This window comes from Lissotriton helveticus, chromosome 11 (assembly GCF_964261635.1).
Source record: "Lissotriton helveticus chromosome 11, aLisHel1.1, whole genome shotgun sequence".
Classification (NCBI taxonomy): Eukaryota; Metazoa; Chordata; class Amphibia; order Caudata; family Salamandridae; genus Lissotriton; species Lissotriton helveticus.
In genome coordinates this window covers 913126886-913143262 of record NC_136072.1, presented here as the reverse complement: position 1 = coordinate 913143262, position 16377 = coordinate 913126886, and the positions used below count along the sequence as shown (strand labels likewise).

The following is a 16377-nucleotide window of genomic DNA, read 5'->3' as shown; positions in this document are numbered from 1 at the left end:
AAGAAACTCTGCCGCTCCCTTGAGAGGGCCTGGAAAAAAGACCCAACCACCAGCACCAAGGACGCCTTCAAAAACGCCACCCGTATACATCACCAACTGATCCGGAATGCCAAGAAAGCCGCTTTCAAGGACCGACTAGATAACAACGCCCACAACAGCAAGGAATTATTCAACATCGTCAAGGAATTTACCAACCCCTCGGCCAACTCCAACGACATCATCCCCTCTCAAGCCCTCTGCGACTCCCTAGCCTCATTCTTCCACAACAAAATCGCAGACATCCACAACAGCTTCGACAACAGACCCGAAGACCAACCCACCCAACCCCCTGCAGGACCCCCACCCCCCCTGGACACCCTCAATGACTGGAAGCCAATCTCCACTGAGGACACCATCCGTCTGATGAACTCTATCCACTCAGGATCCCCCACAGACCCATGCCCTCACCACATCTTTAACAAAGCAAACTCCATTATAGCACCGCACCTCCGAGACGTCATCAACTGCTCCCTCAACTCCGCAACCTTCCCGGAAAGCTGGAAACATGCCGAACTCAGCGCCCTCCTGAAGAAACCCACAGCTGACCCCACCGAACTCAAAAACTACCGCCCTATCTCACTCCTACCATTCCCGGCCAAAGTCATCGAGAAAGCGGTCAACAACCAGCTCGCCGCATTCCTCGAAACCAACAAATCACTCGACTCCTCACAATCCGGCTTCCGAGCCAAGCACAGCACGGAAACCGCCCTCATCGCAGCTACAGACGACATTCGAACTCTACTGGACAATGGAGACACAGTCGCCCTCATCCTCCTCGACCTCTTCGCAGCCTTCGACACGGTCTGTCATAGCACCCTTTTACAACGCCTCAGAAACGTCGGAATCCACGGAAAAGCACTAGATTGGATCACCTCGTTCCTCACCGGAAGAACACAGAGAGTCCGCCTCCCACCTTTCAAGTCAGAGGCCACTGAAGTCATCTGCGGCGTACCCCAAGGGTCCTCACTCAGCCCCACCCTCTTCAACGTATACATGAGCCCCCTCGCGGCCATCGCACGCCAACACAACCTCAACATCATCTCCTACGCCGACGACACTCAACTGATCCTATCACTCACCAAAGACCCGAACACGGCCAAAACCAACCTGCATGAAGGAATGAAAGAAGTAGCCGAATGGATGAAGCACAGCCGTCTGAAAATGAACTCAGACAAAACAGAAGTCCTCATCCTAGGCACCTCCCCCTCCGCTTGGGATGACTCTTGGTGGCCAGAGGCCCTTGGAAAAGCACCTATCCCGACGGACCACGCACGCAACCTGGGCGTCATCCTGGATTCCTCACTCTCGATGAACAGACAAGTCAACGCCGTCTCTTCATCTTGCTTCAACATTCTTCGCATGCTCAAAAAAACATTTCGCTGGATCCCCACTGAAACTAGAAAAACAGTCACTCACGCTCTGGTCACGAGCCGACTGGACTACGGAAACACCCTCTACGCCGGTACTACAGCAAAAACCCAGAAAAAACTCCAACGCATCCAGAACGCTTCTGCCAGGCTCATATTAGACATACCACGTAACGAACACATCTCTGGCCACCTGAAAAACCTCCACTGGCTCCCCGTCAATAAGAGGATTACTTTCCGGCTCCTAACCCACGCACACAAAGCACTCTATGAAATCGGACCCGAATGCCTCAACACACGACTGTCCTTCTACACCCCCCCCGCCAGCTACGATCCTCCAACCAAGCCCTTGCCACTGTACCTCGCATCAACAAAACAACCATGGGAGGTAGATCCTTCTCCTACCTGGCAGCTAAAACATGGAACTCACTTCCCACTCATCTTCGCCTTACTCAGAACCACCTAGCATTCAGGAAGCAACTTAAAACGTGGATATTTGATAAATAATTCCCCACCCTCTCTCAAGCGCCTTGAGACCCTCTGGGTATGTAGCGCGCTATACAAATTTATTGACTTGACTTGACTTGACTATTTTCGATGGCATTAACACCATTCAAAGCCATACTGGGTATTTTTCCAGATTTCGTCCATTCGATTTTTGGCGGACTTCCTCTCATTTTGGGACTAATTGCAGGAATCCTATTCCTAGTCCTTATATTTCGTTATGGCAAACCATGTCACAGACAAAACACCTGCGACAAGGGAAGAAACAATCCTAGCCATTGGATACCGGGACCGGATATCAAAAATCCTGGGACTATCCCGGCTTAGAGACCTGAACATGACTTGGTTTCTATCCTTTCGACCAATGTGGCAACGATGTGTTTTACCTGTATTAAGGTGCCTGCTATGCGGAGAAGAATGTGTGTTAGACACCTGTCTGACGCTACAATTGGATGCGCCAATGGATGCAGAAACATTGTTGAGTCCAACAAAGGCTCATGCTTTGTGCTGCCCTCAACGGCTACCAATCCTGATGACGGCATTCGTGGAAGCTTCACCACTACGATTAAGGGGTAGTGAGGTTCAAGATGAAAGCAGCATCGATCAGGTACGACCTTCTGTCAGCAATCCAAATCAGAATGTCAATGGAGACAATCATGCGCACGAATGCATGGTTACACCTATTTCCGAGTTAGTGGAACTCTCCCAGGAAGCTGTTGACAACTTTTTCGAGAGTCTAAATGATATGATGTTCTCACCGGAGCAGAAATAGAGACTTTTGAGCAAGCTCGTACACGGCGTTCCCTGAATTTGGCCTTCAACTTTAATAATACAGTCGCATGAACAATTTGCCCTCCAGTTCACGGACAGCATATTTTTCAGCAGCCCCAAAATATTTTTGCATATTTTTCGGGACACTATCTTCTGCTTAAAGTAAGAACTATTCTTAGAGAACTAACATTTCTAATTTTAGATAGTTTATAGACATTAGCTGCCCGCTGGTATGTTCATAAATATTTTATTCTGTGATGAAATGGTCTCGAACTTTTTTTCTGTATTAAGAGCCATTTCATGTGTAAATTTTCATATACAAAATAGCAATAATGTATACAAATGCGTGATTACTTTAGCATTTTCCTACAGCTTGAGTGCATACTATACATATGACTGCATTGTTTCCGTGTATTTGATAATTTCAAAATGCATTTATGTATTTTGGGGTGGTAAGGTATACACATTACTCTATAGTATGTTTTACTATGCATAGATTAGTAAATATGTCCATAGTTAGCGTGGAGTGGGTGTGATGTATTCCTATAGATTCTGTATCGATCCCCCTATTCCTGACCCTATTCTGGTTAGCAAACTAACAAGTTAACTAGCAGCCATCCCATGAGGCAGAAAACCCCCATGATGCAGGAACCGTTATCTGATAAAGCCACACTACGGCACAGGAACGTGTTATCTGATTAGGTCATAACGCTTGCCATCTAATTAGACAAGCGATATTCCTCCAGCCCCTGATAAGGCATACGGAGTTCTCATAACAAATCAAACCTATGACAACCTGGGAAAAACCCTGCGGCCATTGTTTTGATTTCACCGAGAACTTCAGCAAAAGAATGTGCTAACGACCTGGTCGTATGACATCCTTATTGACGTATCTATGTCCATCCTTACGTGAATCTCGGCACCTTAAAGGTATAAATATTACCGATATTGCCCTATGCAAACACACGCGGTGGTGACGAGAACGGAGCAGCCAGACTTGCCGAAGCCCAGAGCAGAGCAGACCCCGCTGGCGCAGCCCCGCCTTCCTGACGCGCTGAGAACGAGCAGCTGCCTATTTCTCCTGCCGAGAAATCCAGCTCCGGCGCTTCCGGGTAGCCCTCGCAGGCAGCCTGGAATATCGAGACCAGAGACGAGAGATACCATCCCTCATCCATCTTAGATTCCAGGTACAGAACTGAATAACCCCTCACAGAGAATTCTTTAGTCAGTCACTTGGCAAAACAAACTTAACGTAAACTGTAACTTTCTATTCCCGCCCACGTATTAGGCTTAGGTCAGATACACGGGGTAGGCGTAGCTAGAAACACCAGTTGAGTACGATTAACCAAATGTATATGTGTATGTAATATATTTTATTCATTTTAAACCTTCATATGGCTTAGAAACCATATCAATGTTTTTACAGTATTATTTTATACTTCTGCTTTTAATGTATGCACTTTACTTAACCATAAGTATTGCAATAATATCGATCCATTTCTCTTGTATGAGAAAAGAGACTGATCAATAAATAACATCTTTTCTTGAACACGCCCGTCTCTTCCTTTTCTCTACAAACTGATGAGACTAAGAATGCACGTACTGACTGAGTAAAATAAATTGCCTTTTGTTCACACGACTCTCGAGATACACTCTTGATTAGGGGAGAGCAAAGTTGTCATGTTCTATGGTTGTCAGAAACTAAATCCCTTCTTGTCTATCCAGGGAGGTTCAACTCCTCCTTGCCTATTCGAGAAAGTTTCTAGTGAACTCTGAGCTAGCTGGCAAACCCAAAACTTTAAGTCTAATATCGACAGTAGTAGACCTAGTTAACGTCTGGTCTAGGCCTATACTATTGAAGGTATTATTCCAATGCGCAGAGCCTATTGGGATAATAGGAACTACACTACACCATCACATTGGAGTCTTCGAACAAGATGTGTTTTGTAACACAATAAGAATGTTTGGATGACACGTCTATTATTAAATTGTGATTTTACAAAATGTTTATGAAAATGAGTTTGAGAGGATAATAAATGTAGTTTACCTCTACACCCACACTGCTATCGACATTGGCAGATCCTAAAATTATTCTAACCATGTATGCGATCTCTTTTAGTAATTAGCCTCAACAGATGGAGGCCTATTTTTGCAGGTTGTCTTCTTGAACATATTTGAAGTAACTTGCCTATTTAGCAATAGAAGGAGCCTTCAGAGTCTTTGATGGATTCAAGATTGTTTGGAGGATAAAAAGGTATCTCCCCTGACACGCCTGTCACTGTTTTAGGAAGAGAGGGATCTTCTGCCTGTTGTGGGTGGTTTGTACTGTGTGCCATGACCGGAATCCCTGAAGGAGCAGACCATGTTAAATATAGTGCTCAGACAGTATCATCAGTGAAGGAACTCAGAGCCACCAGTTCGGCTTTATGAATCTCTTGAGTATGGCCGAAGAGCCCATGGAAGCTTATTGCGGTGACCTCCAAGCATTGCACCCATAAAGCAGTAGGGGCTGTAAGGAGGACTGGTGTTTGTACAAGCAACCTGTGCAGCATGTAGGGTATCAGTTGGCAAAAGACTAAAAACATTTAAGTGTCAAGAGTTTTGACACCTAGAACCAGAATTGAGAGAACAAGATTGCTTCCTGGAATGTTCCCTCAATGTCTACCATGTGAAAAAATCTTCTGAGTCGTCGTGAGAGACGAGGAATCTGTCCAGCCCACAGTGAGTCTCTGCCAAAAAGCCCTTTGAGGGCTCAGCCTGAAGGAACTTCAGGACCAGTCTAGGCAATGCTTAACTGTCGCCTTCAGACAAGTACCCAAGTTCATTTATCTCTGGTTCAAAGTACCACCACACCATGGGCCAAAGGTGCTCAAAATCAACATGAAGAGTGACTGTTGTCAACTACTGCAGCTCCTGAAGAAGACTATACATAATCACAAAGATCATGTATACACTCATCCACCCCAAAGCACCATCTGAGGCTGTATTTTTAGGTCTGGATTAACAGCGCAGCTATAAGAAGACCAATTTTAACAATTCTTTAACAAGAACGCTGAATTGGCTTTGGGTCCGCCCTACGGGAGTATTACTCACTCACCTCATGTGGAGTGCTTGCATTGCAGTGCATTAGGGTCTATTTTACATTTTAAAACTTCACTGAATCATCATGGAATAAATTATTTTCTCATTTAAAAAAAAAAGTTTTATATTGCACAAACTCGACCCGAAGGTATCAGAGTGCTTTACATGAGCACCAGTTGCGTAACATTTGGACACATTCATTTTGTAAGGCACGGGAGAGTACGTGATATGCCCAGAAGGACAGGATGTACTGCACCCCTGACGAAACTTGAAACCGGTTCCCCAACTTCGAGGTCAACCACTCTAGCCATGAGGCCACATCCTCATTGATGCGCGGTAAGCAGAAAGCAATTGTTTTGTCATACGGTTCCTACGAATTGAGTAGGACTGTATATACGGACAACATAACCGCCAGAATATTGGGACTAAGTCCACAAATATCTTCAGAGTATGTTGACCCAATTCATAGCTACCTCACAGTGCCCCATCTGAACCTCTAAACTGAACAGGGCACCAGATGGTATCTGCAACCTTAGAACATGACCATTCTAATTCTCCAAGGAAATCGTGGAAACAGAACTACCCTTTCATTGTTACTCAGGCATGCCCAAGGGAGACACAAGAAAGATACAAATTGGCTTTTCAAAGTGTTATTGAAAGAATTGTATTCTTGTGTAAAAAGCATGAGCTGCAATTATTAGTTGGATAAAACATGGCATTGTAACCAGCATTACAAGAATGGTGAAAAAGATAAACAGTTCAACCACTATGACATTATAGTATAAATATATAATTATATTCATATTCCTATCTAATACTACCTATACTAGTGGGGCATAGAGAGAGTATCCTCTGCCAGATCTCTTGGGACATCCCAACCCCCATACCTTTGTATTATGTATCAGGAAGCTGATCTGGTGAAGAGCAGGCTACCATCCTTTGCCGGATGAAGATAGAGTCAATAGGGCTGCATCTCAGTCACATCGCACAGTATTCTAGGATAATCCGAAGAAGGGCTCCTCTGCCAAATTTGGCTGAGAGGTGGTTTGTATAACAAAAGCACTGTTCCAATCGCACTGTGTCAAAGTTGTAGCGCTAATGTGTTTGTCCTGAGACTCAGAGCTGTCTCCAACCGTACAACCAAATGCAAGGGCATCGTGTTCAATGTACCTAGCCTAGGACAAAGTGTACAAACAACATGATAATATGCCTACTAAGAAATGTGCTACATGCGGAACAATTTCTATAAAAGTATGCTTTTGTGTAAGTGCAAACCATGTAAAAAGTCAGCATTAGAAAAGATGTCAAGTTAAATGTATAGTTTAAAATGGAGACTTAAGCACAGGCTATGTCGAACCGCACAACAGTTTTTAGGTCGAGCCTAGCGGCAGCGCGCGTGCGCTGTTCGTTCTGCGAGGCATGCAGTAGTTGAGTATGCTGTGGAAGCCTCGCCTTCTCTCCGCCATATTTTTGATTGACTGGTGTCATTGTCCTTGGTAAAAGCTGGTTTCCGATTAATAAAAAGGTTTGTTAGTCCCTCTTTGTTACCGCCCTGTCTCCATTTGTTACCTCCCATGAGGACTGGATCTTTTACTTGTGGTGTTACACCTTCTCCTTCATAAGTCAGTAGCAGCTTGTTTATTTATTTTGCTTGCCGTGCGGCCCGAAAGGGAGTCTTTCAACTCACTAATCTAACAAGCATTTGCAATGCAATAGGTCTCACATTAACGTGAGTTTCAGCTATTGACATCGCAAATAACAATGCCTTTTATTTTTGTTTTCGTTTTTAAAACATAAATAAAAGGCATTGTCATTTACAATGCCAATAGCTTAAACTTACATAACTGTGAGACCTATTGCATTACAACTGCTTGTTTGATCTGTTTTTCCGCTGCGGGAGGCTTTTAGAAATATTTTAGCCAGACACATGGACTTTGCCAACTCTTTTTTAGAGCAGCAGACCAATGCTGCTGGCCGAACTCTTTACAACACTTCGAAATGTGGTTATACATTAATACACTGATGCTCTCTAGTGGATACTTAGGGGCCTATTCACAAAGTGTACTTTTTAGTATGTGTAGTAGTACTACTATAGTACTAATAACATGCTACAAAACACTAATCATAAACTTATGTGCAGAGGTCTGCCTCTGGCTCTCCTATTTCTTTCTGTGTTGAGATCTCTGGCCTGACTGAGAAGTCTCGGCACACATAAGTATACATTTTAGTAGTAAATATAAGAGGTACATAGGAGAGTGGCTGGAAAATGGGGAACACTTATGAATGAAGGAGAAGGGATTAGAGAGGAATAAGGAGGGGCTTAGGGTGGTTAAGCGAAGGGGTTAGGTAGGGACATGCATCTACCCACGGAACAGAAAGCCCGCGGCAATTCACAAACAACACATCTAAAGTTCCACAGCCAAAACTGACCCAAAACAATAATAAATGTACTTCAGTTGAGAGCTGGTGTAAATCCATCACCACACAAGGCATACCACTGGTACTGCAACATGCTCCCATAGAAAATAATGGAGGTAGGGACATAAAATAAAACCCCAAAGAAATAATGTTACATTAAATTATTTAACAATATTTAAAAAATATGAATGAATATATTTTCATTTTTGAAAAGCATTTAAAAATGTTAAATATATCTTTACATTTTATTTTAACATAATATATTAACCTTTGTTAAATTTTTTGTTAAAATATAATTATACTACTTTTAAATAATTCTATATATCACATTCAATAATGAGTAAGAAATTCTTTATTGTATAGTTAATTAAACCCACACAATATTCCAGTACATAAGATACATTGTAGCTACATGATACGCTTGTGAATATCTCAGTTTAAAAAATAAATGTTAGTTGAAACAACTAAAACACCACAGTTTTTGTTCAATATATTAAAATCGAATTAATTATTGCTATTTACAATGTTTTGACTGTTAAAAGACAGGGAGAGTCCACTAAACAACGCAATGACCGGTATCACTGTGTCGTTAATTTCTTATAACAAATTAAATTTTTTATCAACTGGCAGATTAGTTGTGGGTCCTTTGAGTCCAGACTTTTTATTATGGCAGATCTGCAGGTGCAGATGCCTCTTTCATTAAAATGTCTCCTCAACAAATGACGGCGATAGTGGCCTAAGGCTGGGCAAATACATATTTGATGTATAAAGTCTTTGTTGGTGACCCACATAGGCTGCATGCTTTTGAGCCCTGGAACTTCCAGCTAGGAAGGTCAGCGTTGGAGGGACATAAAATAAAACCCCAAAGAAATAATGTTAAATTAAAGTATTTAAAAATAATTAAAAAATATGAATGAATATATTTTCATTTTGAAAATCATTAAACATTTTTTTTTAAAATGTTCTTTTATTTTAACATATTATATTAATCTTTGTTAAATTTAATAAACAATCTGAAAATAGTTTTTGTTAAAATATAATTATACTACTTTAAATTAATTCTGTATATCACATTCAATAATGAATATATAATAGAACTGTATTTGTTTACCTTAAGTGGGATTTTGAAAATGATTTAAACGAATGTAAATTATGTAAAAAATGTGTTTTCTTTTAAGAACTTTTTAAACATTAAATTACATTTATTTATATTTTTATCTATTTGAAATACTTTAATTTAATGTAATATTATTTCCTAAGGGGTTTTATTTTAAATCACTTAAACCGAAAAGGAGTTTGTTGCAGTACCAGCAGTTGTCCATGTGTGGTGCTTGTCTTACTACTGATCCCTTTTGGCTTTAGTAATTTACACTCATAAATTTGGTAAATATTCACCAGTCCCATGTGACCATAGACTTCACAAATGTGTGGTCAAAATCCTAAAATTTTGTATAACCATAGCCCTAATGACCATCAGTTCCACTATTTCCCATTCTGTTTTACCATATATTACCTATTTGGTAGGGTCACATTTAGGGTAACCGTCCCTGATAGATATCACTAAGAGCAGCCTGTGTCAGTTCTTGTTAACCACAGAGCCTTATATTTATAGGGTCAGGATACTCCAGCACTGGATACCCCCTCATCAGGACAGGGTGCTCCATTCCTAGGTACCACATCAAAATGGACCGGATGATCCTTTTCTGGGGACCCACATCAACAGGGACAGGGCATTCCTGCCCTAGATGTCTAGTTTCACCATCTGTGACACTGTAGGCAGCCACAAAAAAAGACACTAGTCGTACGACATGCTGCTCTAGTACTTGGTAACTCTAAGGCTCACGGATCCCAGGGCCAGGCTGGATCAGTTCTTGGGAACAGCTGATCACCAGAGTCATGTATGTTTGTAAAGGTACTACGCTCTTTTTCTTCCCATTTAGATATGGACTGTAGTGCATACCTAAATGGAAAGCAACAGAGCTCTGAACACAGATGAGAGCTTAGAGGAATGATAAATCATACAAGGGAGTAGTTACAGGTATGTTCTAGTTCATCAAGAGATATTGCTCCTTGAAGACATGGGGCTTTAAGTTTCATAACTGCTCGATTCCTCTAGGGAAAGGCTGCTCCCACACTGGCCATGAACAGGTACAGGTTGTGCCAGCAGGAAGCATCAGACCATCAGTCTCCAGAGAGATTGATTACTTTTGACAGGCTGCTCCTGCCCAGGAGATTACAGACCTTCAGTTCGTTATAGGCATGTTTCTCCAGTCTTGGGATAATCACAAAAGGCTCACAATCATAGTGCCCATGCTATCCTGTCTTAGGTGACCACCGGTGACCTCCTGGTCACCATAGAAAGGTTGCTACAGACCAGTAGAGCCTTGTAGCTGCCATCCAGCTTCAAGATTTCACCACTCTGACTGTCAGTTTGTTGTACATTAAACATGTAATCTGGCGTGGGCCGCCTTAAATAAATACAACATTTTCACAATGCATTGAAGCTAGATTTTCAGAGAAACATTGATACGGACCCTAAATCCGTAACAGCTGCAATGATTATTTACGCCATTGTGCTGCTGTAGGATAAATTGAGAGATGTAATTTAAACATCCGTGACAAGGATCCAGAAATACTTCCCCTGAAAACATGCTGAATCTCAAGAGGAAGCCAAGGGCACGTGTGGGTGTTGCATCAGTCTGTGACTTTGTGCACTGGATGTTCACTTGTACTCATATAGCATGTGCTAGGAGTGATAGTAGTGCATGTAACCCATCAGATGAGATGCAAACATGTTCTTCGGTGTCTACACCAAGGGGCTATAGAAGTGTGTAAAGAATAGACGTGATACTTGAACCAACACTCGGAACTGCAAAGGTTTCCTGCTACAAATCTGCTACATGTCTATTTAAGCTTTGATTGGTATTGAAAGTCAACAAGTCCCTGTGGTGCTAATGTGCTTTATACTTTTAGAGGGGGCCTACCTCATTTTGGAGAAAAAATACAATGGAGAACAGCAGCCTGACAATCACTAGCTAGTGAAACTCCATTTTTGAGAATATTGGAAATTAGAAAAGCCATTTACTTTAAAAATTGGAGGACATTTCAGGAAAAAGGCAGTGGGAAAAATGGAAGACGAAAACCGGTAAGTAGAAAAGGGACAGAAGGGAAGGAGTAATCTAGGGTAATGGTAGTGGCTAATGTTTTATGGTATTATGGTACAGGTAGAGACTGGAGGTAGTAAAGGTACTAGGGTAAAAGCAGGCGTAGAGGTTCAAGGATGTTGGCAGACAGAGGTAGAGGTGCAGGATAAAGTCAAAGCGAAAAGATAGGCAATTGAATGTAGTTGGGTAGCGGTGCTAGGGTAAAGACAGAGATAGAGGTACTAGAATATAGATGGATGTAATAAAGTACAGGTAAGGATAGAGGTGTTAAAGTATATATAAGGTTAGGGTACGGGTTGCCATGCAAGAGAATGGTTAGGGATCGAGGTACAAGGATTTAAGTAGGGTATTGGTGTCAAGGAATTGGTGAAGGGGAGAGGTACTAGGGGAAAATTATGGACAGATATGCTAGGGTCTAGGTATCAAAGTATAGGTAGGGGTGGAGGTACAAGGGTAAAAGAGTATGTATATATGCTTTCGTTAGGTGCAGGGGTGCTATGGTATACGTGTGGTTGAGAGTGAGGTCAAGAAAAAAAACTGCCAAGGAAGAAGGAGAGGTACCAGTTTGGGTATAGGAACAGGGATGTAGTTGAGGAATGAAAAGTGGAAATTATTTCCCTGAGAAACAAGTCAGAGGTCATAGCTGGGAAAGAAGTCTGGGATATGGGTCTGCCTCTATAAAGGGCAAACAGGGGATCTGGGTACGCCTGGAGAAAAAGTACTGGAAGGAATTTTAGGTATGGCGTTAGTGAAGACCTTTTGATTTTACAAAATATATAATATAGTTATAGGGAGTTTCAGCAAACACTCTTTGTTCATTGGTCTGTTGCGGTGTCATTCACATTTTCCTTCTGCTCACAACAGCATACAGCATGGGTCAGCCCACTACAGCCATTGGCTAACTTCACTGTGAGTAATGGAATACAACTCTTTCACAAGGAGCACATCCACAAATAAAGTAGTTCCCTTGAGTGCCAGATATTACTAGGGTAATGTGTGCTGTTTGAAAACTAAAACCTATTTTCTGCTTTTAACCAAGGATTGTTTGACTATTGACGATGGCCTGACGTCCCGCCCAACAAACAATGTTTTACCAAACCATGCCAAACCAAAACAAACATTGACAAAACCAAGAGGCCGACAGCCAACTCAGACCTGTTGGCTTTGCCAAATCTTGTTCTTCATGCAGAGCATTCACCAAAATCACCAAAGAATCTGTGAATGCCATTAATTTGTGGAGAAAACAAGTTTGTGGTGAAAGATTCTCCAGAACAGGTCACATCAGGTTTGTTTTTCCAGAATTACACACCATCCTTCTAGGTACCAGCGGCAGTGTGAACGGCTGAGGTCCCAGCTTCCCCTTTTTTGGAATGCATGTCATTAAACCTACCTGCGTAGGCTGCTGGTCGGTGGGGGAACCTCCTGATGGCGGTGCTGGGTCGTCCTGAATCCTGGACTTCTGCATACCTGCTCGTGTCTGCAAAGTAGATAGTAGGAAATTAGCTCCTGCTGTTTGAGGACCCCACCTGCAGTACATTCTTCTTTAAGGTCACTGAGTATCAGCAGCTTCACCCCCCCCCTTACTGACCCGGTGGCTCACATCTGGTGACTGGCCCCAGCCCCACTCACGGGCCTAGACTCTGCCGGCTGGAGACTGATCCAAGCTCTGTTTAATGACCTAAAGCCTACTGGCTGGATTATGACTCAACTGCACTCACTTAGCCAGGCCCTCCCAGTCTCTGACTGACCCAAGGCCTGCTTACAGACCCAGAGTTCCAACATGCTGGTGTTTGTCCCCAGAATCCATGACTGACAGACCAGAGTCTTCATCTCCTTAGGACAGTGGTGCCCAGACACTGTCATGGGGCCTCCACCAGCTGGGGATGTAGTAACATTCTGGATTGCATTGTAATGTGAATCATGAATATAGCACAGTGGGCTTCAGATTTTGAAGGATATAAAATGTACCCCTACTTCAGTAACAAAAACGTTGTCCAGGCCTGACCAACTCGATTAACCTCCTAAAATATTGTAAAGGGGGATTTTAAATACTGACAGCGCTGCATATTCGAGGTTAAGAGGTGTTTGTAGCCAAAGAGATTCAAAGATTGCAGGATACACCCACAGAGTCGGTAGTGGTGCAAGCCTTCCTGAAGCACAAATAAGAGGCACAGCAGCATCAGGGTCAGCATCCCCTAAAACACAGAGCTGGGCAGGAGAGGAACAGCATGGAACACTCTCCTCACATGCACAGCAGACACAGTAGCAATGCAAACTCATCTCACAGATGCAACATGTGTGGCAGGGGGCACCAGAAAGCCCAACATGGGGGCAGGATCCAACTGTTGGGGACCCAGAGCGATCCAGGCTATGCATGCAAGTGTGGGAGAGAGGGCTCTGCTAGAGTGCCCTTTACCCCTGAAGGGAGGTGCAGGGGGCTGCTCCAGGGTCTCTGTGCACTAACCAACATATTTAGAAGGGAAAATAGGGTCAAGGGCCTGCTTGGAGGGCTGGGACGTGACCTGCTGCTGGGACTTCGGTCACACCGCAGAACTCCTCTTTCCTCTGTCAGAACCCCTCTGTTTGGCATCCACTCCCAAGTATTTTTTCTTACATCCCTTAGAGCTACTTATTTGGCCACGGGTGGTTCCTCAATTGTCATCCAGTCACCCATAGCCAGATGTCAAATTGGGTCCTAAGCTCACCATCACACATCGTCTGTTGATTCTGATGTTCCCTTAGGTGGATGTGACATTACTTCAGCTTGCCATAGACCGTCATACAGCCCTCATAAACATTCAGCCAGCCGTTATTAAGACACCCTTAAAGACCACGGCAAAACCCAAAAGGTCCCAAGCTAAGCTTCAGCCAATCATACCTAAATACCGAGAAACCCTCATCTGGTCCTAAGAAATTGCTCATTGACCAACAGTTAGTCATTAGAAACTTTCAGCTGATACTCATCTTCTCACCTACTCATACTCATTTATCACTGACCCTCAGATCCGCCCGACTAGCGCTCAGACACATTGTGTTGGTGCTCAGACCTCCACAGCAATCCAACTTGGCCTCACTCTCCCCAGGCACTGCTAACGTCCCCTGAGCCCACCATAAGGATCCTTCTGTTGGCTCTCAGAGGACACAAGAGACCCATACCCTCTTCTGTGAGACCCTTGCCTGAACTCCCAAAACCCCATACCTGACCCTCACTTTATCACTACCAGCGTACACAGCCCATATGATGCAACCCTTATAGCCAATAAGCCCCCCTCTAATAGCCCCACATCTTCTGGGGCCTCCTCCACTCTCTTAAGGCCCCTCACACAACCTCAAAGAGCGCTACAGCCAGCCATCAGAGCTGGACTGCTGACCCTCAAGTGTCAGGAAATCATCCCTGCTATCCATCCAACCCTTACTTTGAGCTCTAATAAATCTTTAGCTTTTCCTCAATGGAATTCACCTTAAGACACCGTCTACTAGCCCAAATGACCTCCTTCTAGACCCACTAGACTCCCTACTAGCTAACCCAGTACTAGCTTTCCAGCCTACTGAGTACCCTGGTACCAGCATTCACTGTGCAGGCAAGCACTTCACTCGTTTGTAACTCCTTGGGTACCAACTTATCTTCAAGCAAAATGTGGAGTTTAAGCCTTGTCCAGGGAAAAGCAATGTGCCCCTTGGTCACAGTTTTATCAGACATGAAATCCGTCTGGCATCATTATGTATCTTGCAATTCTCCAAGTTGGTTCACGAAGTCCACTTTGAAGAACATCCTTGGGAAGTGGCGGTTTAACTTAGGGATGTGGTTGATTGGTAGGGTCAATTGTGTAGCTGAAGGGAAACAACCTTTACAACACAACTTTTACATCGCACTACCATTACAATGCAGTTATTACATCGCAACATCCTTTACATTGAATGCCATTACAATGCAGGCATTACATCGCATGTCCCTACAACGCATACCATTACAACGCATGTCACTACAACGCAGGCATTACATCGCAAGACTTTACAACGCATACCATTACAAAGCATAGTACCCTTACACTATCCAACACTTACCCTACGGTTGCACTCACTGGAGTTAGAATAGTAATTATTACTCCTACACTATTCAACACTTACCTTAAATGCGATGTAATGGTATGCATTGTAATGGTATGTGTTGTAAATGTATAATGCGATGTAATGGAATGCGTTGTAAAGGTAGTTTCTAAAAATGTGTTGCATTGACATGTGATGTAAAATCATGCGATGTAAAGGATGTTGTGATGTAAAAACTGCGTTGTAAGGGCATGCGTTGTAAAAGTATGCGTTGTAATGTCATACAACCGTAACTGAGGCTTTTTGAGTATCAGGAGTGCGAAGGCCTGTTTCAGACTATCTAGTACCGCATCCTGAGACAGAGAGCAATTAGTGTTTAGATTTCTGGAGCAGGTTTGCTAATGTGCTCCTTGATCCCCGATGCCTCACATAGTTCTATCAACTGGTTGGAGGCACTGATTTTTTGTAATTCTTTTTTTTCACTTGGGCGAGGGGTGGATCATTCTGAAGGGTGTGAATAGGCATGTAGTCTGGAATTTGCTATCAGAATCGATGATGAATGTTTTGGTTGGTGTTTATTTTTGCCTCGAGATTTTGCATTGAAGGAGATTCGGAAATCTTCACGATGTTTGTCTGATACTAAAGGCTTGGGCTTTAGATGGTTAGAGTCTGTAATGGTGTGCTTCCAGAATATATTTTGTTTGTAAAATATCTCAGCCAGAATATCGACTGCCAAAATGTTGTGTAGATAAGGATGCCTAGGTATAGGTTTACTATGCTTAAATCCACACGTTTGTACCCTGACTATTTGTATATACCCTAATGACGTAGATGTAGAGATAAGAATAATCAGTCTCTACTTCTGATAGCACAATTTTTTGGTGCTCGATGTTCTGACATATAACCACCCCATATATTTGGAAGATCATGAAGTAAACTAAGGGTTGCATAGAACCAACATGGATCTTGGGATAAATAATGTATCA

General features: G+C 43.0%; 1 protein-coding gene across 4 annotated transcripts in view; it reads right to left on the bottom strand.

Annotated features, from left to right (window-relative positions):
• The window catches only part of EMID1 (EMI domain containing 1), a 543734-nt gene that overhangs the window by 284439 nt on the left and 242918 nt on the right, over window positions 1–16377 (bottom strand). For all 4 annotated transcript variants that reach the window (XM_078667173.1, XM_078667172.1, XM_078667170.1 and 1 more), the window contains exon 4: window positions 12735–12821. In XM_078667173.1, the coding sequence (XP_078523299.1) occupies window positions 12735–12821 (87 nt within the window). The remainder of the gene's footprint in view (window positions 1–12734; window positions 12822–16377) is intronic.